Source organism: Mirounga leonina, unplaced genomic scaffold, assembly GCF_011800145.1.
Source record: "Mirounga leonina isolate KUSES-001 unplaced genomic scaffold, KU_Mleo_1.0 Mir_125, whole genome shotgun sequence".
Taxonomy (NCBI): Eukaryota; Metazoa; Chordata; class Mammalia; order Carnivora; family Phocidae; genus Mirounga; species Mirounga leonina.
Window position 1 is genome coordinate 15,547,963 of NW_023270305.1, and position 26,933 is coordinate 15,574,895.

General features: G+C 49.7%; 1 protein-coding gene across 1 annotated transcript in view; it reads left to right on the forward strand.

Annotated features, from left to right (window-relative positions):
* Window positions 1-26,933, forward strand: part of PLB1 (phospholipase B1) — a 99,801-nt gene that overhangs the window by 12,761 nt on the left and 60,107 nt on the right. Inside the window, exons 10-20 of the mRNA XM_035000531.1 lie at window positions 2,329-2,391; window positions 3,076-3,155; window positions 3,436-3,511; window positions 4,455-4,550; window positions 5,627-5,683; window positions 11,245-11,316; window positions 12,093-12,167; window positions 14,220-14,283; window positions 20,957-21,015; window positions 22,772-22,845; window positions 24,347-24,390. Of these exons, the coding sequence (XP_034856422.1) occupies window positions 2,329-2,391; window positions 3,076-3,155; window positions 3,436-3,511; window positions 4,455-4,550; window positions 5,627-5,683; window positions 11,245-11,316; window positions 12,093-12,167; window positions 14,220-14,283; window positions 20,957-21,015; window positions 22,772-22,845; window positions 24,347-24,390 (760 nt within the window). The remainder of the gene's footprint in view (window positions 1-2,328; window positions 2,392-3,075; window positions 3,156-3,435; window positions 3,512-4,454; window positions 4,551-5,626; window positions 5,684-11,244; window positions 11,317-12,092; window positions 12,168-14,219; window positions 14,284-20,956; window positions 21,016-22,771; window positions 22,846-24,346; window positions 24,391-26,933) is intronic.

A 26,933-nucleotide genomic window follows, 5' to 3' on the forward strand; every position in this document is an offset into this window, starting at 1 on the left:
AGGGGAAGCTAGTGTTTATGTAGGTAAACTGTAACTTCCGGGCTCTTTGGCATTCCTGGGAACGTGACATGAAACGTGTGGCTGTGCTTTCTATTAATGTAGGTGACTATCTATGATTTAAGTCTTTATTGGAGATTAGTCCCAGTTAAGATCAATTGAAAGTCTAAGGAGTGGTTTACATACCCAGGCTATGGTGACCTAAATGGCTCACAGACTCTTCTTCAGGAGCTGAACCTTAGGCACGTAAGCCCCTGGTGGCAGACCAATTACCTGCCCACTCTTCGCTCAGCCACCTCCCAGGGCTGCCACCAGACCATGACACAGGCATGGATGGGGTTTCTTGAGGTGCTGTCCTCTTTCCTGTGGCCCCTCTCCCACAACACATGCTCTTGCCTTCCTTCAAATGCCCTACGCTCCCACTGACTCCTAGCCCACCATCAACCCTCCCCTTCCATTACTGATGTTGGGCCCTGGGAGAATGCTGATGGAGGCCCACCTTCCCTGACCAGCTTTTGTGGAACAGTATTCCTGCAGATCTCCTGGGTTTGTAGCACATAGATCTTGAAGCCTAATTTTTCTACTTTACTCCCCGTTTTCTCCAGCACCAAGTGAAATTTCCATGCCCTGTTTATTCTCTGCTCTGGTCATTATACACACCAACGTTTATTCATGAATTTATGCATTCATGCATTGAAGTGCTCAAACGAGCATCTAGGCATTGCTGCATTCCCCTGCATATCCACTCATCCAGCCAGCCAGCCAGCCATCCATCCATCCATCCAGCCAGCCAGCCAGCCAGCCATAAGTTACCCAGTCATGCACAGATCCATCCTCTCTTCTTACCTGCAGGCATGTGCTATTGTATGTGTAATGAGTTTGTTTATGCCAGCATTTGTTTGATTTTTTAAAAATGTTTGGATGCATTCATTGATGCTTACACTCATTCATGATTCCTTAAAGATAAATACACATTACTTCCATTCAAGCATTCCTATGTGGATTCTTGTGTTCTTTCATGTATGTATGCCTTTAAGCATTCTTGCCTACACAGCGCATTTCTGTGTGTACATATCCATTACGCACTATTCAATTTTATTTTCAGTTGGACAAACAATACACAAATGCTTTTGCCTTTAAACTAAAACATCAAAGTCAAAGATAAACTATTGTTTTGCCACCACCCCGACTAAGGAGTTTCTACAGCAGGGCTTGCCATCAGGGTCAAACCACACAGGGATCCCCCGGGGTCCCTAGGGAAGATGGATGCCCTGAATGTGGTAAAGATGGGCAGCAAGGACCTTTCTAGGCAGAGTTCCCAAGACGCCTCAGAAGGGAAAGTGTGATGCTGAATGTCATGCTCAGGGAGAGACTCACTTAGACTGCAGGAAACAGACAAAAGACTATTTCTGGCTATGGCAACAGAGCAGGCTGAACCGGCCTTGAGAGGACACCTTTGCTCAAAGCGGGGAGGCGGGAGTAGGAGCTGCCCTTCAGGGCTCTTCCAGCTCCAGTTATGGACAGCTGTCTCCAGAGTCCCTGCCTGTGTCCCCCCAGGAGACAGAAAGGGAACTCAGCCTCCCATGTCATCCTGTCTGAGCCAAGTCGCCTCAGGGGACAGCGGGTTTGCAGGCTGCTTAAGAGTTTGCTTGTTGTAAAATTTATTAGTTTCTTTTTTTTTACCCTGAAAAGGTAAACCAGGGTGATTTTTGAGGTCCTCTCCTTTGTTTATTTATTTTCATGACCAACAAAGAATTGGGTGGGTAGGAGGTGTCTTGAAATCCTCAGTAACAGGAGCTGGCTCAGATTCTTTCCCTGAGCCCTTTCCCCTGGGCCCATGTGACAGGGGGAGGTCTGATAAAAGAGTGCCATGTAGAAGTTTTGAGACCTATCTGGGTCCTTAAATCCAGGGCTTAATTGTCTTCCTTCTTCGGGCCTGATTTTCTTCAGATAAAATTGATTCCATCAGCCTTTGGGAGTAGTCTGGTGTCCCCTCCCTCCTTGTGAGCTTTAGAATGGCCCTGACCTTGGTTTGCCCTTCCCTGCCATGGAACTTCCCATTTGGGAGAGTCTGGTTTTTCCTGGTGAGTGATGGGTTGGGGAAGTCAGATAATGGACAAAAATCTGGGACCAGACTTAGTCCCAAAGGCTAATGGAATCACTTTGCTCTGAAGAAAATCAGGTCCAAAGGGGAGGGAAACCCAATTACTCCTGGACTTAAGGACTCAGATAGGGGCTGGAGAGAGAAAGGGACAGGCCGGCAGGAACCTGCGCATCCTTAGACCCAAGCGCCCATCCCCACCTGCGCTCAGCACGTTTCTCCTCTCCCAGCAGAGGCACGCGGCGGGAGGCCTGGACGTGCTAGCTGGGGCTCTGGACTACCTGCACCAGGAGGTGAGACTTGCAACTCCCCAGTGCCCGGGGACCACAGGCCCTGAGCTGCCCTTCCCTGCTTACATCTTGGGCAGCGAGACGGAAGCTGCCCTTCCAAGGGTTGATGGGGCAGATGCCAGTTTATTCTCAAGTGGCCCTCCACTGAGATGAGGACAATGGACTCAGGAGGGAAACCTAGACGCAAGGGAGAAGGACATTTCTGAGTGAGGCTTCTGGGGAGGAAGAAGGGATAGAGCACTGTTCCTCCCTAGGGTCTCAGTGACCCTCCTCTTCCCTGAAGCCTCTAAGTCTGGGGCAGGGACAACCCCAGGGCCTTCCCTTTCTAAAGTGACCTTTATGAGCACTGCAGTTCTGAGAACCCAGGGGAGCTCTCACCCCCACCCTTTGCTCCCCAGGGAGGCAGCTTTTCCGAAAGGCCCACTGCCCCTGAGGACTTGATCCCCCTGTTGACACTGGGGTGGGGAGATGCCCTGTCCCCGTGACAGATGGTGAATGGCAGGGCTGGCTGTGCTGGCCGCTTTGGACAGACCCCAACCAAACACCTCCCAAAGGAGGTTTTTAACCAAGGAGAGGCCCGCCATGTTCAACCAGATGCCAAAAGGCTCAAACCCAGGGTTCCAGAGAAGCCCCTGGGCAGCCGTGGTGACCTCGCAAATGCTCATCTTTTCCCTTGTCCCCACCTAGGTCCCCAAAGCATTTGTGAACCTGGTGGATCTCTCTGAGACTCTGATGGTCTCTCCCTGGGACCAAGGGACTCAGCTCAGGTAAAAAGGGAAAGTGAAATGAAACTGTTCATTGACCGCCGTGTGTCAAGCACAGTGTGGGGCACTCCACATTCTTCAGTCCTGGGAGGGAGACCCTACCCTTTATTCTCCCCAATGTGTGCCTCCTTCCTTCTCCAGAACCTCTAAGACTTCCAACTTCTCCTTCCACACTCCTTAAGCAACTCCCAGGGTCCCCCCCAGCACCCTACTTCCCCCATGGGCAGCCTGAATGGCCAACATGGCACCCACACTCTCATTTCTGGCTTGTTTTAACCGGCAGCCCCACGGCAGAGCCCTGCAGGGACTCAGGGGAGACCTCGAAGCTTTCCAAGGTGGTGACACAGTGGTCCTATCAGGTGAGGCCACTCTGGGAGGCTGGCTGTTGGCCCCCAGGGGCAGGTGGTTCTGGAGGAGAGCAGGGATGGTAGGAACAAGGAGGGAGGGAGCAAGCTCTTTAATGTCGGACTTCTTCCACTGAACTCAGGATGAGAGTCAGGAACCAAAGAGAGCCCCTCTGCATTCTCTTCCCAGCGATGCGCTGGTATTCCTTTTGTGAAGTGGGGACTAAACACTGGTTGCGGGGGGAGGGCGGTCGTGGTACCTAAAGTCAAAGATCAAGAAGAACTTCGCAGGTTCATTCTGAAATGCTTTTGGTTGCCATCACCACCTGCACCATGCATCTGTGGCTGGTGAGCTGGTTTTGCCCAGGCTGGGCTTCCTTCCTAGACCACAGCCCCAGGGCAAGTCAGGATTCCAGAAGATGAGCCATTCTGGTTTAGAGAAGGGATCCAAGGGAGGGTGGATGGCTCAGTGGACACCATCATCCCTGTCAGCAAACAGTTCAAAGCACAAGTTCCTCCTGACCTGTGTTACCGTGATGGTTTTTATTTAAGAAGCAAGTCCCACATGAAGCTGTATATGGCTCTTCTCACTTTGGACATGACCTTTTCGGAGTGGCTAACAGCTCCTCCCTTTACAGAACCCAGCCCTTGAGGAGAGCACGGGGCTCTAGCAGGTGCCGGGCTGGCGTGTACTTCTTGAGCTTCCAGAGAATATATTTCAGGTCCATCTCATGTATCGCCTGATGCTGGGGCTTCAGAGGAAAATGAAAACCTGATTTAGTTCATCAAAGGGCCCTGATGTGCTAGATAAGGGGGAACTTCCGAATAACATTTAACTCTGAACAGTGCAGATGGGTGATCCTGACCTTGGGGCCACTCAGAGCTCCCTGGTTGGGGGATGGGGCAGGCTGGGTCTTGCTCGTGCTCTGGGTGCCCACCTCTCTGCTCCCTTCTTCAGGAGAGCTGGGACAGTCTCCTGGCCTCCAGCAAGTACAACGAACAGGAGTCCTTTGCGGTGGTTTTCCAGCCTGCCTTCTACGAGACCCCACCTTCGGTGAGTGAGGGCTGCCGTGAGGAGCCTGAACCAAACCTCCCCCCTCCCACCCTCACCTCCACAGAAGCCCCAGCCTGGCTGGGCTTCCCCAAGCCTAGTGTATACAGTGTTGGGGGAGAAGGGCTGTGGTATTCTCTTATACTTTCTTGATAGTTTCCCCCACGGGCTTGGGGAGCCCCATGAGGTAGGTTCTCAGAAGCAGAGCTGCCCAAAGGTAGAGCATGGACTCGATCCAGGCAGGTCCTGGCTCTGGAACGGGCCAGCTGTGTGACTTTGGGCAAGTTATTTGCACTCTCTGTGCCTTGGTTCCTCATCTGTGAAGTCAGGGCTGTTACTTTCTCTCCCTCTAGGCTGATTGTCAGGATTGCGTTGAGTAAATAAGCAATACTGGTGCTTAGGAGGCCTCAGTCTCTCCTAGCTCTTGTGACTATTCAGGATAGAATCTCCAGGGCAGCCCACATGACCCCCATCCGCACGCTCTACATCCATTCCTGGGAGGGAGGGTACTTGGAGTTGCCCCCACCCACCCCCCAGGTCACTGGACGAATGCCTCTTGACTCACTGGGGCTGCCCAGACCATGAGCACTATGGTGGGTTCACGCATGCTCCATAAGTTCTCGCTGAGGCTTTAGCACTGTGCATCTGGGATGCTCCCTCCCTCCAGGCTCCTGGAGCCTGCCTGTTGGAGTCATGGTGTCCCCTCTAGGACCTCAGTGATATTCGGATAGTGGTTTAAAAGGAAGAGGAGGAAAATTAGTCCCCATCCTCCCCACCCCCACTCAGACCACACCTGATCCACTTCCCCGTCACCTGCTCCTTCTGTTTAGCTCAGTATGTACAGCCTCAAGATAACAAAGAGCAGCCAGACATTTGACTTCCCCCTTCAGGCCCCCACCTTTGAGCCCTGGCCCCAGATAGGGTCCTGTAAGTACCCACCATTATTGGTGGGGATGGGACTGAGAGAGAGTCTGGACAGGTCAGGGCCACCCCGTCTCTGCCAGGGAGAGCTTCACGGTGCGCATCAGGTCACCTCATCCTTAGGGGTGCACAGGGGTTCTTATCTGGTTCTCTTTCAGGGGGAGCAACCACTCCAGGATCCCAGCACACTCGCCTTGAATCTCTGGAACACCATGGTGAGTGGCTTGGGGCCCCAGGGGCCCACTGTGCCTGCTGGGGGGTTGGCACACAGGAAGAGAGGAAGGACCTCCACCGCCACACCCACTGTGCCCACTGGTCTGATGGAGGGGCTGCAGGATGCCTGCAGGGCCCCCGGATGACAATTCTGGGCCACCAGGGACCCTTCCCATACCCAGTGACAGCCCAGCTCTGACCTCCTGGGGAGTTCACCTTATCCCAGGTCTGGGCCACCACAGTCCTATTCTTCCCAGAGGCAGGGTGTCTCCTCCAAGTCTATGCAGGTGACATCACTTGGAGTGGGGCACTGGGGGTCAGGTTCACATAGCAGTTCTACCATCATGTGGCTCAAAGGCCCAGGGTGGTGCCCGTGATGAGCACGGACTTTGAATGATGAAGACCTGGGTTGAAGTCCTAATTCCACTCCTCATTAGCTGTGTGAATGTAGGGTCTCAGCATCCCTTCTGCAAATTCCTGATCATAACCCCTGACCCAACACATGTCATGTGTGTGGCTTACTCCTGGCCCTCGGTGAGTCCTCACCACATGTGGGCTCTTCTTACTGTACCTATGACAGGCTTTCCCCAGACTACGGGGGGCCCCCAGAGCCAGCTGGGGTCAGTCTGTGGATAGGATAGAACATCAAAACTGTGAACATTTCCAGGGCACCGGACAGAGACCTGATTTTGCCATTTTTTTCCCCATCCAAGTTGCCCTATTTTTAGAATTCCAGTGATGGAAATTTGGTTTTCTTCCTCCTTGGTTCGAGAAATTTCTCCCATCTCCTCAGGAGACGTGCTGTGCTGAGACCCTTCAGCCACTGCATTCAGCACACATTAGCCAGCCCCAAGGAGAGCAGGCAGGGTCCCTGGATGGCCCACGGCAGTGGGTTCACACCAGCCCTTGGAGAAGACAGTGATTTGTTTTTTGATTTCTTTGAACAAGGACCCTTTAGTGGGTCTGACCCGTTGGTAGGATATTTCTCCAGAAACCCACTCTGCTGCTTGGACGGGCAGAGAAAAGGAATGTGACCCTTCCTGAGGGGCTGCCCCTCCCTCCACCCTCTCTCCGGGGGAGAAGGGCTGATTCCAGCTCAGCCAAACCTCTTTCCTCCTCCTTCTATGTCATCTTTCTCCCAAGCAACAGAAGGGCACCTACAACATGCCCTGCCCAATGCTGGGTCCGAGGAAGATAACAGAAGACATGCCAAATGACCTCCACCCTCGCTGAACCCAGGGTGTGGCTGGAAGGATCAGGCAACCCAGAAGAACAAGAGTAAACTTGAACTCAGCCAGCAGGGATGTGCAAGACTGTGCACCCAAAAATGATATGGGCGAGAGATCAGGAGAGCCCCATGGGGATGGGATTCCAATTGGCTTTGTAGGATGTATTGGACGAGGTCAGCATGGGCATTCCCAGGCAAGAGGACTTTTGGGAGCAAAGGGATTGGAGAAAAGAAGGGGCTAATGCATTAACAAGAGTTAGTATGAGGGTGGTCTGCTGAGAGGAAACGTGGGGATCAGGAGGCCCTGAGAATGAATGAAGACCCTCTAATGCCAGAAAGAGCAGATCCAGGGAAAAGGCTCTTCTCCCTCCTCTCTCTCTCTCCCCTTCTCTCCCCCCACCTCTCTCTACCTCCTTCTCCCCCTCTACCCCTTCATCTTGTTGTTGATCATCATTGGTGGCCAAGCAGCAGTGATAATGAACTGCCGTGAATGAGCCCGAGCACTGGCCTTCACATTCACGCAGGCACATGGCACCCCGGTGCCCTCTAACCCACTTGAGGGTGGCGACGAGGATGAGCCTGAGCAGGCCCACGGATGGAAACAGAAAGTTTCACACTCAAGGCCAGAGGACTAGGACATAGAGTAGGTGTCACAAGGGCTCAGAGGAGGAGGGGGCAACTTTCCTGGGTGGGCAGTTACCCCCACAGTCTCCAGAATGGTCCAACCAAGCACCAGTCATTTCCCAGGGAGAGTTCTCGAGGTCCCTGCCACCAGGCCAGTGGGGACAGAGGGGCTTCCCTAGGTGTGTCTGTCCCCTGGCTTCCTCAGGGGTGAAATGTAGAATGTCCATGGCTCCCAGAGTGGGCACAGCTGCTAGAACGCATGGGCCACTCCTGCAGGCATGGACCATAAGAAAGGGTGAGGGCGAAGGGTACTGGATAAAGAGCCAGAAAGCCTGAGTTCTGGTTCCAGCCGTGTTTGGGGTTGTTTCTTGGGGTGAGCTGTGTGGTCTTTCTGGGCCTCCATTTTCTCCACTTGCCAAAGGGGTGTGATGACCCTCAGGCAGCCTCGGAGGGCTGCGGCAAAATACATGAGTGGTTCCCCCTTGGGTTCACTCCTGTGTCTTCCTAGGGACACGAGGAGGGCAGGAGTGTCTCTGCCTCTACCTCCTTGAGTCTCTGCTGTGTTGGACTTAGCTGAGACCACAGAGATGAAAGCGAGGTATGTCCATTCAAGTCCACATTCACAGACACAGAGGGCCCTGAACGAGGACCACCCTCCTCCGTGGGGAGCACAGAGGGGCCAACACAATCGCTGTGACCACAGGGGCTCAAGGTCCGCTGCTTCTCTCCCCAGCCCAGCCCCAGGGCCCCTGTAAGCTCTGAGGGCCGGCAAAGGAAGGTTGCACATGCCTGCAGGAGAGGGGGAGAGCAGCCCTGCTTCTGAAACACCCCGGAACCACCCCAGCACGACACTCCCCCAGACTGAAGCTGAGCTCCTGGCACAAAGCTGGAGGATTTGGGGTGGGAGACATCATTCATCCCCTTGGCCCTTCGTACCGCCGCAGCTGCCTCCTCAATAATTTCTGATAATTCTTATGCAACACGAGTTCTGAAGAGACCCACCCTTGGGGAACTCGATTCCCAGATCCTTCCAGCAATCACAGAACCTGCCCCCCCCACCCCCGGCACCGTATGCCAAGCTCCGCGTGAGGTGTTGGAGCCGTGGGGCCGGGTGAAAACCCTCAGGAATTGCTCAGTCGGGTGGGAATTCTCCTGGGAGAGAATGTCCAAGGTCATCCCTCCCACATTCCAGTTAATTCCAGTGTGGCAGGGAGGCTGTGGAGGGGAGATGTGGGTGATTCCGGGACTGAGAAGGGGAGTGAGAGCACGAAGAGCAGCCCCCGCCGTCCCCAGAGCCTACGTGCACTTGTGCGCGGCACAGAGGAGTGGGAGGGGACGTTTGGATGGGCCACGTCATTCTCCATGCTCTCTGAGCACCAAGAGGGTAGGGGGTCCGAGTGGTGTAAAGGGCATTAGAGGAGCGGGAAGAATGTAGGAGACTAATCAAGAGACATTCGGGGAAAGGCTCTTAAAGGAAAGTGTTGATTCAAGCCTATGAATTCCCCTTCTTTAAGGTCCTTAAAAAAATGGGCTCTGCTATGTCCATTCCACCAGAATTAGTACGATATGACTCTCTTAAAGTTTCTTTCCAGACTCTATTATTGATTAATTCCTTGAAAGACTGGAGGGGAGAAGAAGGCAGGCCACCACTGAACATTCCTTTGCAGAGAGCAGCCTTGAACATTCTGGGTGGGACCTCCCGTTTCTAGGAGTGTCCACTTTCAGAATAAAACTGAAAGAAGGCGGGAATTCCCATTCCTCCTCCAGCCTTTTTTTTTTTTTTTTTTTTTTAAAGATTTTATTTATTTATTTGAGACAGAGAGAATGAGAGACAGAGAGCATGAAAGGGAGGAGGGTCAGAGGGAGAAGCAGACTCCCTGCTGAGCAGGGAGCCCGATGCGGGACTCGATCCTGGGACTTCAGGATCATGACCTGAGCCGAAGGCAGTCGCTCAACCAACTGAGCCACCCAGGCGCCCGCTCCTCCAGCCTTTGAGCTAAAGGGTTGCCACTCCTTTTCCAAAAGGTTACGTTAATTACACTCTCCTATCTGACCTTGTCCATTTGGGTGAGAGCTAATCCCAAGAAGGGTAAAGGTCTCTCCTTGCTTCTTGTTTATGGGGCACAGATGCCAAGATAAGATATTGCTGAAGAATCTAAAATCTTCATGGAGGATGGCAGAGCCCATGACTGAGCCAGACAGGGCACTCCATCTAGTAGCCTCCTGCCTTTTGTGTCCTTTGTCAAGTCATTGGAAGGGAGGTGAGGGACAAAGCTGCCACGAGAGCCCAGTACCTGTGGGCCGTAGGGCTGATAGCAAACATGAGTTTCCCAAATGGCAGAATAGCAGGTGCAAAAGGAAATCTGTCTTCTCTCAAAGCCACCTCATCCTTCAAGTGTTCACGTATATGTAATGACCATTTAAAGATAACAGAAGGACTTTAGGGGTGCCTGGGTGACTCAGTTGAGTGACTGAGTCTTGATTTCAACTCAGGTCATGATTTCAGGGTCCTGGGATCAAGCCCTGTGTTGGGCTTCACGCTCAATGGGGGAATCTGCTTGAAGATTCTCTCTCCCTCTCATCCTCCCCCTGCTAGTGCACGCTCTCTCTCTCTCAAATAAATCTTTAATAAAAATAAAAATAACAAAAGGAACTTAAAAAAAAAGCCCATGGGGCACCTGGGTGGCTCAGTCAGTTAAGTGTCTGACTGGACTTTGGCTCAGGTCAAGAACTCAGGGTTGTGAGATGGAGCCCCGTGTTGACTCTGCGCTCAGCAGGGTCTGCTGGAGATTCTCTCTCTCTCTCTTTCTCTCTGCCCCTCCCTCCCTCCCTCTCTCCCTGTCTCTCTCTCAAAAAAAACAAGCCCTCTCCCCACTGAACTCTTTAGGGGCCTTCATTTTCCCGTTTGCCCCTCAGTGCTTTTACCTGAGTGTCTCACCTGTTGTACCCCTGGCTGGCACACCATGCACTTTCTGTCTGTGTTCCCTAGGCATCGGTAATCATTTAAGCAGTTGCCCAGATCAACACTGACCCCACCATCACTCATTCCTGAACCCCAAGACATTCAAGTTGTTTGGGAATGGGGGCCGTGCTGTGCCTCATGTCTGTTCCTCTGGGTCCCGGTTAAGGACATGGGACTTGAGGCAGAACCCATAACTGGCCTCACTCCCAGCCACGAAAGCAGTCTTCAGCTAGTAGAGGCTTTCCTTCCCTACTGGACGGGGTTTCGTGCACATGAAGGGAAGGGGAGCCCTGGGGAGAGGTGCCTGCCTGACACAAAAGCCAGGTGTTTGCCCTTCCTTCCCATCCCTGCTGTCCTCTCTGAGGGAAGTTTCATCAGGGGTGGTGTCCCTGTCCCAGCTCACTGCCTCTAGCATTCCATGTCTCCTTCTGGAACATCAGGAGGGGTGGGCTTGGAATCACTGAATCCTCCTGCCGGGGGGCCTCATCTGGAGGGTGCACTGGGATCTCCTAGAGGGCTTGTTAAAATGCACAGCTCTGGACTCCACGCCAAAGTTTCTGACTTGAGTAGGTCTGGGATGGGGCTGGAGATTTGCATTTCTAACGTGTCCCCAGATGATGCTAAGGCTCCTTGCTGGCCCAGGGTCACACCTGGAGAAGTGCTGGGCAAAAAAGCCTCTGTCCATGGTACCCCAGAATGTGGCCACTTATGCAAGAGTTCTCTGTTCTAAAGATCACCTCCTTTTCTAGATGAAGCCAGCAGGACAGAAAGACGAACCATTCGTTGCAAGAGAGAGAAGGCCAGTGACATGTCCCTCTCAGGTAGGCCAGAACTGGGGAGGGAAGGATGGTGGGGAGAGAATCTCTGGTTGAGTTGGGGAGAGAGATGGGGTCCCGAAGAAGTGGGCTTTGCTGTGACATGGGGTCTTCCCTGGCTGAGACATGAGCCCCATTAGAATCTTGGCTTGGCTCTTCTAGGCTGGGCACAGCTTTCTGTACTTGACACGCCTAAGGTTTATACCTGTGGGTCAGGTATACACCTGTGGAGGTCATAGGACCAAAGCCACAGCTTATCTGGTCCCCAGTGTGAGGATGGGTGTCTCAAATAATGTGCCTAATATATAGCCGGCATAGAATTAATGCTACTGAATGAATGAAAGAGAAAAGAAAAAACTGAACATAAAGCCCGAGAATTCCTTTTTATCATTTAATGCTAGTTAAATACTGAATTGGTAAGTTTTTATTACTGCGCTGTAACAACTATATAATTCATCCAATTTCCCTCTTTGCCTTGGCTGCCAGGAAGCTTAAAACTAAGTTCTCTTTTTATGGAAATATATGTACTTTGCCTGGTAGCATGAAGTTCAGGTAGCAAGAGATGCTGACAGTTAGAAATGGGAAATTTCAAAGTATTAATGAGCTCCTTCAGAGACCTAATGAGCAGAGAAGAAAAGCCAGAGAATGGTTTTCTCATCATTTCAAGGATGGTATGAAAATTCCAGATTGGCCAAAGGAGGCGTTGCTGGGTGATACAGCCTGATGAATGAATGATAACTGATTTCTAGGTCACGGTTACAATGTATTACCTTCCTCTGCAGGAGAATCCCTATCTGTTCACCTACAACAACAGCAACTACCTGCCCAGGCTGCCAAAATCTCAGGAGAGGCTTGAGGTAGGCTGAGGTTTTCTGCGACTGACAAACATGCAAATGAACCAGGGGCGGGGGATCTCTTGCTGGATCTTTGGAACCTTCCACGTGGTGCTCTAGGTCCTGGAACTCCGTGAACAGGCTGGAAAGGGCGAAGGGGCAAATGTGTGGCTGCCCCCCCGGGGTGCTTGAAGCAGGTCTACCCTGCAGCTCTACCTCAGCAACCAGCATCCTGAGGCTTCAGGGGTGCGTTGGGGTACTCAGCACCAAGGGCTTCCTGCCTGTCTATTCTGATGTAAAACAAGACTCCTCAGGCCCACCCCAAATCATTTTAGACGCATCTGAGCCCTTAAACTGAGGAGAAAGTTAAGAAAAAGCAGAACAATGTGGTAAAGTCTGAAACCAGACAGCACGGAGACCCACAGGCCTCTGAAGTTGGCGCATACCTGTGGGGGCTTCCTCACGCTCACGTCTCACTGGGTGCTTATCTCATGAGTCTCTCTGATATTTCCTGTCAAAATTAGATAGGGCACCCTGCACTCCTCTGAGGAGCCGGGAAGCACTTGAAGGCTGACATCCTCATTCTCAGAGGACTGGGGCCATTACGAGTGGAGACGACTTTGGTCCTCGTGCCATCCCTGCCTCCCTGTTGTATAGAGAGGATGACAGGTACTCTGGGGGGCACAGGCAAAGCTGACAGCCTGGGTCCCCACCACAGAGCCTGAGCGATAGAGTGTGAAAGACCTTTGATTTACCAGCGTGTCCCACACTTTCTAACAATTATCTCCGCCATGAGGATACATCCCAGAGGCAGCATGGTACCATGAGGTGAGAGAACCAGCTGTGGGTTCAAATCCAGACTCTTCCACTTACTGGTTCTGGGTCACTGGGCAAGGTGCTTACCATCTCTGGGCCTTGATGTTTTTTAAATCTGTGAAATGATAGTCACAGCCTGATCTCATAGAGTTGTTCTTAAATTATACTACATTAGTAAGTATAAAGTGCATCTACTAGGCATCTGGTATGCCCTAAGTTCTGTATAAGTGTTGCTATTATTGTCATCTGATGAGAAGGAGCAACACATTCTCTTGGGATATATTTATTGAGTATCTTCTGTGTACCACTGGAATGCAGGGACTCAGAGCAGGTACCCAGTCCCTATTTGTCAAATGGCTAAATGGATGGGTGGATGGAGGAATGCCAGACATAAGAGAGAAAACCACGGATAAAACACATCACGTGTCGCAAGGAACTCAGCCCAGTGCAACCAACCAGCAATTGTGGCATGGTGGAGTGAGTCCTATAATTAAAGTTTCCATGGGTATTCTGGAACATAGAGGAAGCAACCAACCAGAGAGAGTTGACAAGGCTTCCCAAAGAGTACAAATGACCCCAACCTTGAAGGATGACTAAGGGTGACCAGGTGGATGGGAGTGTGGGAACTTGGAGAGAAAGGTAAGGGGGGCTGGGGTAAACTTGGGCAGAGACATGGAGAACATGAGAACTGAGTCAAGAGCCGATGGTTTAGAATGTCAGGGTCCTCTTGGGATGTGTTAAAGAGGATGGAATTCATGCTGGGGTCAGTGCAGCAGAAAGGTATTTTTTCAACCAACAAATACTTATCAAGCATCTACTATGCACTGTTCGGGGCTATAAAGATATGTTACACAAAACAGACAGAAATCCCTGCTTTCACGGAGAATTTGGGCGGGGGCGGGGATAACACATTTCTATTATGTTTGGGGAGAGAGCACATCATCTTTATGGGCTCAGAGGCTGGGGAGGAAGCCCACAGGACCGAAGGCTGTGGATGCTGCGGTATTCCAGGCAAGAAGTAACACAGGCCTGGGCCTAGGCCCAGATGGAGGGACTACAGGAGAGGGGACAGGATGGGGATCATTTAGGAAAGGATGTCATAGACACTCGGATAGGAGTGTTGAAGGAGAGGGAGGTTATCTTAAGCGATACCTAGGTTTCTGTATTGACCAGTGTTTTCCAAATAAAGACCCTGCTTCTCATCCAGTTTCCTGCATTGCAAGATCCATTTCTACTCCTTCTCTGTGCATCTCATTACAGGTGAGAGACAGAATGGAAATCCTGTGTCCTGACAAGGACCCCTCCGACACAATTCCCACCTCAGGTACGTGGCTCCAGTCAAGGGGTTTCTGACCTCATTTGAGGCCTGAAGTCATCGACGTAAGGGCAACCTTAACAGGCTTTCCACACGGTCTGAGATCCACCTGAGAGGCTTTCTCCAAGACCAATAGAGATCACTCTGGGGGTATATTTGTAAGTTCATGCCTGTGTTTGATTATTCTTTAAACTAGAATAACACCATTATCAGAAAGCATTTATTAAGCATTAACTGTGTGCCAGGTCTTACTCTGTGAAGAGCCCAGTGTGAGTCGAGTGAGCGCCTGTCATTGTCCTGGCCTTTAAGCCTTGATGAGGTGAATTTGTTCTCTGAAAAGCAAAACTATCTTTAATCGGGAAGCAAAAATAACCAGTCCATCCTGCATGTCAGAGTCGTATGCAGGATGCACTCAAACATCGCACAGAACAGGAAAGCATGCCATCTTATAAACATGTTCTCACTGCTTCTCAGTATTTCCAAAATGACTGTTGCCGGGCCAGGAAAATGAGACTCGTGGAATGTTCCAGGCAGACACCCTCCCCAAAGGGGACTGTCTCAGGGCTAAATCTTTTCCTCCAGGTGAGCCAGCCTGAGAGTGATGGCTGTGTGCACATGACCATGGGCGATCATGGTGGGGTGGGGGAGGCTGTATGTTGAACCACAGGACTCAAAACAACAGCCCAGGAGCATGCTTGCAACAGTGCAATGGGTTCCCATGCTTGGCCCTATAGCAAGCCTCTGTTCACTCTGTTCATCTGTTCACTCATCTGTTCACGTGTTCATTCATTTATTAGATGATTGTTGAATGCCTCCTAGGTGTCTTCCAATATAGAAAATTAGGTTTGAAGAAGTCACCAGGCCTAGCAGGATTCTTTGTAGGCAGACGTTTCCTTTGGCTGAGTGTTAGGAGAAAAACTGTCAGCCTGCCCCTTCATGCATGTCTTAGCTCTCCAAGCTCAAATTAAGCCACATGACTGGCAAGCTAGTTAAACATGCTTGTACAAAACTTTAGTATACACCTGGCTCTTGTTCTAAGTTGCAGAAGGATAGAACAGGTGATAAGGCTCTTAGGTACACATATATTTAGTCTTTAGAACTTTCCCTCCTTCATACTTGGTGATGACTCATTCCTGTTGGTTAGTTTGCTAGCCGGACTAGAGCAGCAGAAACAAATCTCTAGCTTCCTATGTAGGCCATCCTATAGCAAAACCCCAAAGATGTATGTATAGACGTACGCACGTATAGGGAGACAGAATTTGAATGTTTTAATCACTATAGTCTTTACAGACAAATGATACCCATCTCCTTTTTAATCTTATCATTCTGAGAGGATGAGCTGTAAAGCATTTTGCAATCTGCCTAGATTATGTCCCTATCATGTCGATGATAACCAACCAGTCCCTTAGAACATATCTCAACCCCCCAAAGCCAAATAAAATGTGAACCTCTTCTTTATTCCCTGACCCCAGAGATTACTGTGTTTATGGGTACTTAAGATATAAGCACAAGAAATCTTAAGACCTTGAGATATTCTGGTGATAGGGACTGTCTGAATAAGCAAATGGATAGATTTAGGTCTCCTTGATCTAACCAAGTGGGCATGTAACCAAAATGCTAGCTCGCTCCTTCTGGGCAGCGACCCTCCTGAATAAGAGCGGGGCCTGCCCTTCTGAGTCCTGCCTGAAAGCTGTCCTTTAAGAAAATGGCCGCAGCTCAACTGGACAATAATGAAAAAACACATTTCGTTACTGTGCATGGTCTCTGACCGGGTATTTTAACCATCCTTGTGACTGTTGGGGTAGTTAAAAAGACTTAGCATGGGGCCACATTATTAGTTTTCCTTGGTAACTGTCATATTTCTGGTGAGATCGTTCACTCCTCTGGAGATCCTGTTTGCAATCTCTAATTGAGGTGATGGTATCTGATGCATACTTACAAGATCAGACGATCATGACCTTTATACCTCCAATGACTCAGCACATAGTGGGAGCCCAGTAAATGTTCACGGAGTTAATCTTAATGAGTACTTTCAATTCGGCAAATCAATAGTCCTGGGTTGAAAAAGATCTTTCAAACCAACTAGATCAAAGTGCCTTCCCTTAAAGCAATTTTTCACTAAGACTCTGTATAAAATAACTGTTTTGCCTTTAGAGTTCTTTTCAAAAACCTCCCTTGTCACCTCTCCCTAGTGTTTCTCTCCAACCACCCACAGATACACCAAGCTAACCAAAAGTGATGTCTCAGCATAGGGAACTGCCTTCATCAACAGGGCCACAGCCCCCAGCAACCCGGGTGCCTTACTCATTCCGTGTGGAGCCCACAGGTGATGAACCTCTTCCACCAATCTATGAGGCTTTGGAATGAGATATATGGAGTTGATGTAATTTTTATAACCAATTGGTATTTGGCAGCCGGAGAAATAAATAAAAGCTGCCCGTTTTTCCTCCCAGTCAGTGCATACGTGCACTGTGCTGAGGGCTAGCTCCTGTGGGCTTTATAACTTTGTATACACTTGCATCATTTTATATTACTCCATGGCCTGCCCCTAACATAGTTGGGATGACTAAGGAAACTATGTTGGGCCTGGCAGCTGACCTGAGGCTTTCCCAGGGAGAAAAGGAGTAGCATTTTGCAAACAAAAGATTGGCAATAAGGAGCCTGGAGGACAGTGGCTCTTGGCTCTCTATTGAAGTTGTCGATCTTGAAGTCAAGCTGCTAATTCCTTGCAGAGGGAAAACTTCAAAGTATTTGGAAATAGAGATCTGCAAATAGAGATGCCACTGTCACCAACAGTGAACAGGTCATTTACATTCATTGAAGACATTGATTCCTTTCTAAATCCTTGATATCATTTCTTGTACCCATTCGACTAAAGCCAGCAATTCAAAAGCTGATACGAAAAATACCCAAGTTACAGCAGCGGCTGAGCGCTAAGGGTTTTACTTTGTTGTGAGCCGACCGTGTAACATGGAATGTAGACCCTGGAGAGGTTTCTCTCATCACCACCTGCTCATGGGTCTTGGGACTTAACCTGGGACTAGGACGGGAGTAGTGACGTCCCATAGGGATTAATAGCCTGCTTGTCCCCGGGTGGGACCAGTCTGCTGAGCAAGTTCAAAATCACCCCAAGACACTTGGATGAATAAGTATTTCTTTTCCTTGCAGTTTCCATCATCTAAAGCTTCAAGACTGCAAAGTCTCTGACACAGAGCCACTAATTTAGCCTCTAATTCAACTTAGCACATTTCTTGAGCTCTTGAAGATGTGCAAGGTGCATATTTCTTCAGCTAAACCCACCCCGCAGCACTTCCAGGGCAGAAACACGGTTCTAATCTTGTGCCAGCCGTTTACTACAATTGCAGAAGTCTTTACATAAGTCCCTAAAATCAGAGAGCACATGGGTTGGGTAACTGTAGCTAACAAGAGAAAGCTGGTTTTTCAGATGATGGCCCTGGGTTGTTTAGGCTGTTGGGTTGTACAAGACAAAACTCCAAAGTGTCCAGTCTTTTCCCCATTCTGTAGTCTACCATTTCCTCGCTATTCAGGACATTTCGGCATAGCTTGGATGGCCTTCTGATAAGAGGCCCCCCTCTGTAGAAATCCAGATGAGTTATTGATATATTTATCAACTCCTTTCAGGGTGGTGGACAGTTTGTACCAGATAATGTTTAGCTTATCAGCCCACATAAATTTAATCTTATCTGTAAATAGTTCTTTGTCCAAGGAGAGCAATTGCTAAAGTGCTGTGCTGGGTTTGCTGGCTGTGTCTTTGTCATACATGATGATATTAGCAAAGCTCAAATCAAGGTCTACAAGATATTAAACAAATGAAACATGTCAGCTCTATCTTAAAATCCCAGATGAGTCAGACTCCTCCCATTTAGGCTTGGCTCATTTGGTTTATTATCTCTCAAAGGAAATCCTTCAGAACAACCAACAGGAGGACCCCCCCCCATCAATCTATCTATACATATATACACACACATAGATGTGGACATGCGTGCACGCGTGTATGTGTGTATGTTTCCTTCGTCTGCTACAAATTTAGATGATGGGATGACCAGTTGTAGCTGCCTCTTTAGCAAACTGTAATGTGCTTTTGAAGCAAATCTGCCCATCTCTTCCACATTTTATCAGCTTCAAAGATTCCCCTAACCTTTGCCCACGAGCAAGTGCTCACAGTATTTACTATGTATATCATACATTATGGCAACAAGAAGAGAGTGATTGACTGTCATCACGAGAAACTAAAATAAGCCCTCCGGAGTTGAGGAAAGGAGGTCTTATTTTCTGTTTTGTTGCCTTTTTTCCCCATAGCCCAATTTCTTTGAGAAGAGGTCATTTTAAAGTTCTCAGGCTCAACCCCATGGATATGTGCTAATGTGTACAGCTGGCTTTGTGATTTGATATTGTTCTTCTAACCACATATCCTTAGCCCACCCCCTCCCACGACCTACTAAAGCAGAACTCTGAGGGTAAGAAGCGACCATCTGTGTTTTAACAAGCTCTCCAGATGATTCTGATGCATGCTCAAATTTGAGGACCACTAATGTATATATTTTGCATACACACATTCATAATTACGTGTGTGTGGGTTTGCATGCTGTCACAAGAAGAGGCAGGGACTTTTACTTTTTCAGTGAGAGCAGATCCTCAGTGGGAGCGACAGCTCCTCGTCTGCAGATGGCATAGAAGTCAGGTAGAAAAGATGTCTCTACAGTAGGAGATAAGACTTGGAGATCCCTTGGAACATTGTTTCCACTGAGTGTTAATACAGCTTCTTGTGCAGACCTAATTCTACAACCGTGATCTGGATGTTGATGGGTGATGTGGGCTCTGTGTAGCCCCGTGGGTCACAAGCATCTTGTGTTCTGTGTTTCACTGGATGTCCTACAGACAGTGTAGGAATTTTAGGTGGATTCATGTTCATCTGTGTATAATGTAAAGGAGTAGATAGATACAGTACAGATGTATATACGGCAAGGACTTACACATGTAGCAATATTCATGTTACTCTCCTAACTTGTTAGCCCGGCATAAAAGGCCTGTGGCCCTAACCTACCTTTCCAATATTATTTTGTGCTGGTCTCCTTTACAAACGCTTCACTTAAGCCAAGCTGTACAACTATCCTTTCTTTACAGACATCACTCACTTTACCATACCACAGGCATTCTTTTTTTTTTTAGTTTTTTATTGTTATGTTAATCCCCATACATTACATCATTAGTTTTTGATGCAGTGTTCCATGATTCATTGTTTGTGCATAATACCCAGGGCTCCATGCAGAACGTGCCCTCTTTAATATACCCACCACCGGGCTAACCCATCCTCCCACCCCCCTCCCCTCTAGAACCCTCAGTTTGTTTTTCAGGGTCCATCGTCTCTCATGGTTCGTCTCCCCCTCCGATCCCCCCCCTTCATTCTTCCCCTCCTGCTATCTTCTTCTTCTTTTTTTTTTTCTTAACATATATTGCATTATTTGTTTCAGAGGTACAGATCTGTGATTCAACAGTCCACCACAGGCATTCTTGATGCTTTTTCCTCCATCCCCCCACCTCGCTCTCCCCCATCCTTATCTCATCATGCCGTGAGTTCAAACACTACCTTCTCCATGAAGCCTGCTCTGAGCCACCCTCCACATACACGCCCCCCAGACGTAAATCGTTCTTGCAACTCCAGAACTTCATGTCACTCTGTATCTCCCACAGGGTTTATCAGCTTATAAATATTTATAACTGGACGTGTCTCACTTCTTCCTTAGCCTGTGAGTTTCTGGAGCGCTCTCTCCATTTCTGATCACTCTATCCTCTCCAGAGCACCCAGCCACTGTTCGGTGGTCAGTATGTTTGTCATGTGAGTAAGTAGCTGTTGGGCTACATTATAGTACATGCTCAGACTCCAAAGATGAACAAAATAGAGTTGAGCTGCCAAAAACAGTTTGGTGGTTCCTCATGAAGCTAAGCACAGGATTATCATAGGATTACCAATTCCACTCCTCGGTATATACCCAAAATAGTTGAAAACAGGCATTTAAATAAATGTTTACATGTGAATGTTCATAGCAGCTCTACTCCCAGAGCCAAAAGATAGAGACAACCCAAATGTCCATCAGCAGATGAATGGATAAATAAAATGTGGTTATATCCGTGCAAGAGAATATTATTCAGCCATAAAAAGGAACAAAATCCTGACACATGCTAGAACATGGGTGGACCTTGAAATCACTACGCAAAGGGGAAGAAGCCGGACACAGAAGGGTCAAATGATGTATAATTCCATTTATATGAAATATCCAGAGTAGGTAAATCCAGATCAATAAGTTGCATCTCTCTCACAATTCCTGCCTTACTCCCAGACCACCCTGCCAGGGGCTGCTTCAGGCCCCAATGGTAACTGCTCACCTTGTAGCATCAGATTTCACCAAAGGCCCCAGACCCTACTCTGGAAGAGGAGTCTGCCGTCCAGCTCCGGAACCTGTGTGCAGGCGCCCCAAGGAGGCAAGTGCGGGCTCCACGTCCTACCATGGAGCCTTGTGACGAGGATGGGCTCTTAATATTTTTGTCCAAGCTGAACTGCTATTACAATTGGACTTTCTCTCCATTTCCCTGGAAGGTCTTCATTCATTTTCAGAGGAGATAAGAACCCCTGTCTGCCATTAACTTGGGTGTGCATTCTCAGTTCACAGGCTGAAGCCGGCTGACATCAAAGTAATCGGAGCCCTGGGTGACTCTCTCACGGTGAGTTACCCCCACCGTGGAAGGTGATCTTGATCCACAGGGGAACCCAGAGAGGGGAACTCTCAACCATGGCCATCTCTGGCTCCTCTCTGGCCCGCCTGCCCTGGACCAGCATTCCTTGCCCATCACATTTCCCCACGTCCATCCTAACCTCGTATTCCTCTCCCAATGCTGGAATGAAGGAGCAAGTAGGAAGTGGGGGGGGGGGACTCAGAGGGAGCAGCTGTGACAGATCTCACAGCCTAACAGGTGGGTAGATCGGACTAAGTCTCTTTCACAGTGTGGGGCTCCTTCAAAGACCTGGCGCTTGTCATGGAGGAACTTAAAGGAGGGTGACGAGAGGATGAGCCAGGAGCGGGTGCTAATGGGGTGGGGGTGGGTTGGGTGGAGGGTTGAGTAGAAGAGAGGGAGGTACTCACAAGGATCCCAGCCCACCTCTGCAGCCACTCCATGGTGACCCCTCAGGCCTGCCAAATGCTCTCCATGAAAAACAAACTCAGGTCCTAGAGAGACCGGGTGGAGCGTCCCAGAGGCTCCCAGACACGAGCTTCTGTTCAGTAGCGGCTCATTCCAGACGTATCCAGCTGCTGTTCTCCAGGTCAGTAGAATTCAGGGCCTCCAGCAGAACCTTCCCCAAAGGCCAGCAGACACCTTTCACATCTGTGGCCTCTTAGCATTTGATCTATCTCATTTGGCATCGTCCATGCAATCCTATGAACTGTGACTCTCCTTAAACTTAACACAGAAAGGAGGTGAAGCCGGGCAGGTGAACTGAGTGCCCACAACCGCATAGCTCACAGATGCTGGACTCGCACCAGCCTGACTCCAAGTCCAGAATCCTTTCCCTATACTGGAGCTGTGTCCCCCATGACCCCTCAGTGACTCTTCACCCCAAACACCCTACTGCTCGTAACCTTCCGGAAGGACCCAGGCAAGCTGGTCCTTAGCACTGCTTATCCCAACCACTTCCTGCTGGGTGTGGCCCAGTATTGCCTCCCCCCCAATTCCTGGTCTCCTTGAAGTGCTCTCAGGAGAAGGACTCATCGAGAATCTGCACAGCTATTCAGGACTTTGTGGGAGGCAGCATTTGGGGTGTAACATACACGGCCAATGGCAGAGGAATTGAGCACCGAGAGCAGGGGTCACCCCCATGGTGTGGGGAGGTCCTCTCATGGAGGCCAGCCGCCCCCCACTAGCTGTCTGGGAGACCAGTCTTCGGCATGACCTTTGCAATGGCCCTGCTTAGAAATAACACGCTTTAGGCAAGGGACGTGCACCTGCAGAGTGTGTCCAGATTGCGGTTTTAAAAGACCGTGCCCTCTCTTCAACTAAGGGGTAGGGACATGGCATTTTATTTTCTTACTATTTTTGCAATTGTGTATACATGAGATGCATTGATATAAAAGGACTGTGATATGCTTGTGTTTCACAACTTTTAAAAATGAGGCGAATGAGACCCAAAATGTGTCTTTTGGAAAAACGGACATGCCGTCTAATTTCCAGAGCAGTTTTGCTAGCCTGGTGTCACCTGGTCTGGGTCTGGGCAGGGTTTCTTAGGGTGAGGCCAAGCTGTGGACAACGCCAGGATTCCCAGCGGGAGCTCTCACTCCTTTCTGCCAAGGCAGGACGCACATCAAGACCGGGGGCTGTCTCGACTCTAGATTCTAGAGAGTGCCCAGGCGTTCCCAGCCAGACCCAGAACAGGGACTTTCTGGCCAGCAGGCAGGGAGACTCACCCCTCGATATTCCCTGTCAGGCAGGTAATGGGGCCGGATCCAAGCCTGGGGACATCTGGGATGTCTTGACTCAGTACCGAGGCCTGTCCTGGAGGTGAGTGAAGATGTGACAAGACCCTGAATGACCCCTTCATTGCAGGGCGGGGGATGACCCCTGAGCATCACAGAAAACCATTCCTCTAGCAGACAGATGAGCCACCTGGTTAGTGGTTTTCAATGAGACACTTCTGGTTTACTCTGAGGAAGGAATGCAAAGCTTCCCCAAACCACTACATTCCCCAGTTCAGGAACTGAGACCTGAGCAGGAGGAGTTTGGGGGAGAAACTACATAAATGTTTGGGTTGAAAATCTTCCCTAGCTTTCATTTCTCCCTCCGGGGCAGAAGCTCAGAAGGAGGCAGTGGCCTTTGAAGCCAGAGTTGTGCCTGAATCCTAGCTGCCCAGCTCTGTGCAACCCTGAGCAAGTTACTTAACCTCTCTGAGCGTGTCTCCTTACCTTTGATGCTGGGATACTAATACGGCCTGAGCACTGTCATGAGGATTAGAGAGAGTTTAAGCATCCAACGCAGTGCCTGACACAAAGTAGACTGAAGTGGTAGCTGGCATCCTTATTAAAGGGCGAGGCTCAGAGAGGGCAAGTAACCTGTCTGAGGTCACACAGCCAGATGGTAAAAGAGCAAAAAGTAGAGCAGATCGTTCCCAACCCCTAATCTGGCACATTCCCCCATCGTGACTGCCTCATGCCGGCCTGTTCCTGCTCCGCTGTAATCAAATCCAGGCTGCCACAGGCTGCAGGGAGCTGGACTCGTGCTTTGAACACCCAGCTCCTGCCAAGCGTGAGAGGGCAGGTTTGCTGTTTCCTCAGCCCGGAATCTGGCATCTCTGGCCCCAGACTGAACCTCAGTGTTGAATCCCTGGCATCCTCCCTCGTGATGCTGCACAGAAATAAACCCCAAACATTTTGAGACCCTTTGAAATGTTCCCAGACACACTTGGCAGAGAATGAGGGGATATGGAAAAGCAGGGAATCCAATAAACTCTGGAATGTTGCATATTTTCATGCCTAGAAACCCATCCAACTCTGATTTCCTTGGAATTTTAGGAGCAGCTTGGAAGATGGGTTGCACTCTAGAAGACACCCTTTAACAGCAGGTTTTCACGAGCCAAATAGGAAGAGAGCGATGAGGGCAAAGCTCCCCACTCTTGTTTTCGATGAAAACAGCCATGCCCAGCGGCAGTGGCTAGTGGGGCACGACTGGGCTCGGCATCCAGGGAAGGGTCGCTTTCCCTTAAAAAGAGGGGCGACGGGGCCCACTTGGCCCCCCTGTCCCAATGCCAACGCTCAAAGTTACAAATCAACAAAGTCTGCCGTGCCCTGGAAATCCGTTCCTTGGCTGGCTGTTCCGGTTGGTGGGGACAAGGAGAGGAGTTGCTGAGTTCTGGTTTGGTTTTCTACTGCAATAATAAGGACCCGGCAAGCTCCAAGGCCCCGGGGTGTCTCCCAGAAGAAGAAAGGCCTGTCTCGGTAGCGCCTGAGCTGTTCTGGCGTCGCTGGCATTCTCAACCTCCCTTTTCTTTTCTGTTCCCGCACCGCAGTGGCGGAGGCGATCACAACCTCAGCAGCGTCACCACCCTCCCAAGTGAGTACGCGCTCCCTCGGGCTCCGGGCTGGCGGGTGGGCTCGCAGCGGCTCTGCGCGGCTCTGCAGCGCCTCCTGGTGGCGGCCGCGGGCTCGGCAGGGAGCCGGGCGGCGCAACTCGGCCGCGTTCGCCAGGGGGCGCTGCGTCCCCGAGGCGCTGGCCCTGCTCTGCTTGGGGAGCGTCAGGAAAGCCACGGAGGGATGTTTTTTAGAAATTGCATTTGTCCAAGGAAGGAAGAGAGTCAGAGAGGAGAAGAGAGTTCAGACCAAATCTTAGGGCAAGTCAGTGTCAGGAAATGAGTCCAGAAAGAAGGAAAGGGCACCCATCTCCGCTTTGCCTGTCATTCTGAGCAGAGCGCCTTTCTGGGAGGCGTTGATCTGGATTTGGCTGCATTAAGCGCCACTGCATACAAAGACGTTGAATTCCTGTGTGTGGCTTTAGGAGATGCTGCTCTTAACGGCAGTGAGAGCTGAAGTTACTTTGTGCAGGCTGTGCAAACACAGTGGGGTTTGGGGCCCGTTAAATTTTCCTGAATTTACTTCACCAGGGGCCTGCTGGGAATGATTTTTTTTTAAGCCTGAGCCCCATTCTCTGAATGGTCTTCTTACATGTCTTTTTCTTCTTCTTAGTGCATACATATCAGAGTGCATGTTCTTAAAGCACACATGCACGAAATGTTACCGTTAAATTATCTTCCCTTCACATCTTCTAGCTAATAATTTTGCCTAAGAACTTAATTGGTCCCATTCTCATTTACTTTTCTTGTAATGATCCCTTTGTAACATACCTTTAGAAGCTAAGAAGGTATTTGAGGTTTAAGGCTCCAAGACTTTGATGATAGAGATGGCTTCATCTCCACGTGGGCAGGACTGATTGGGCTTCACACAGGGATATCTGTTTTGCTATTTGCAAATCCCGTTGAATGTAAGTAGGTGTAGTCCGGTGGCACAAATACTCCCTGTCTTTACTGCTAGGGGAGGTGGTTTGGGTTGCTTTTGTGAGTGTGATTGACTGGGCTGAGAGCTGGCCCAGCATCTACAACAGCTTGCGGGGCTCGCCGATTCCTGCACTGTTGTTGTGGATAAGATGGCTGGAAAAGGCTCAAGACCTTTCACTGCAGTGATTCACAAAGGACTGAGACAGTGCCACCCCCCACCCCCAGGTGGACTCCCCGGACACACTTGGCCCAGCAATGGATCATTGCCTGTTCAGACGCTTCCTTACTAGAGCTGTGAAGACAGTTTGATTGTAGGGGCCGGATAATCCCCAGGGAAATAACTACATGAAAATGTGTTTAAAAACTTACGAGAAGCAGAACAGAAGCTCAGTTTGACTCCCTCTTCAGTTTACCTGCAAAGACTCCAGTTCTGGATGCGTGGGAAATAGGAGTGTGAAGCAAGATCCCTGCCCTCAAGCCATCATCACAGTCTCTTTGGGGGATGTCACCCTAAAGACAGATGCACGTACCAACAATTATAGCTATGAACAAAGTTTAGGGGAAAATAAATAAGAAGGTGGTTAACCCTGCCTTCTGAAAAGGGGTTTTAAGAGCTAGAATTTAACAGGTAAAGAAAGCGGATGGCACATTCCTGGCACAGATAACCACATGCGCCAGCAAGTTTTTGCTCTAAACGATGTGTAGCGCCTTACTATGACATTCCTGATACATAGCTAGCTGGTCTGTGCTGGATTCCTCCAGTAATGGGGAACCAAAGATAATCATTTCTATTTGCAGATGGCTCTAGTGACTTCACAGCTCTTCCTTCTATTGAGTAGAAATCGGAGTAATTTCTATCCATTGGGCACAGCGACCCCAAAGCCAGAAGGAAGGAGTTCAATGCATACGTGTTGTGGAGGTCCCGCTGCAGGGCTTGGTTCTAGAGAGCACTCTGCTGGATGGCCTGATGCCTGAGAGTACCGGCTGGTACCTAGCCCGTTCCTTTCCCACATCCTAGCTGATTGTGAGACAGGGGAAAGTGCCCTGTATTGGAGCTGAGAGAGTAGAGTTCTGGCCTGGAATTCATTCTCAGTAACCCCATGACTTGTAGCAAATCTCCCAGCCTTCCTCAACCTTGAGTCACCCTTCATTCAGTCCATAAGCACTTGTTGAGCATATGTGAGAGTCTGGGGTGTATACGGACCCTGCTCTCAGGAGTTCTCAGCCAAGCTTCGGAGATGGAAAAGTGAAAAGTCAAGTATAGATCCAATGTGGTAAAGGCATTAGAGTGCATGAGATTGAAAAGATCAACCAAATGGCAAGCCTTTAGCCAGACTGATCAAAGGGGGATGAGAGGAAGAGAGCCTCAAAATCAGGAACAAAAGAGGAGACATTGCTACAGAAATAAAAAGGATTATGAGGGTATTTTGAACAATTGTATGCCAATAAATGAGATAACTTAGAGAAAATGGTAAAATTCCTAGGAAGACACAAATTACTGAAACTGATTCAAGACAAAATAGAAAATCTGAATAGATTTGTAACAAAGTGATTGAACTTTAAAACTTACCACCAAAGAAAGCCCAGGCTTTTCTGGTTTCACTAG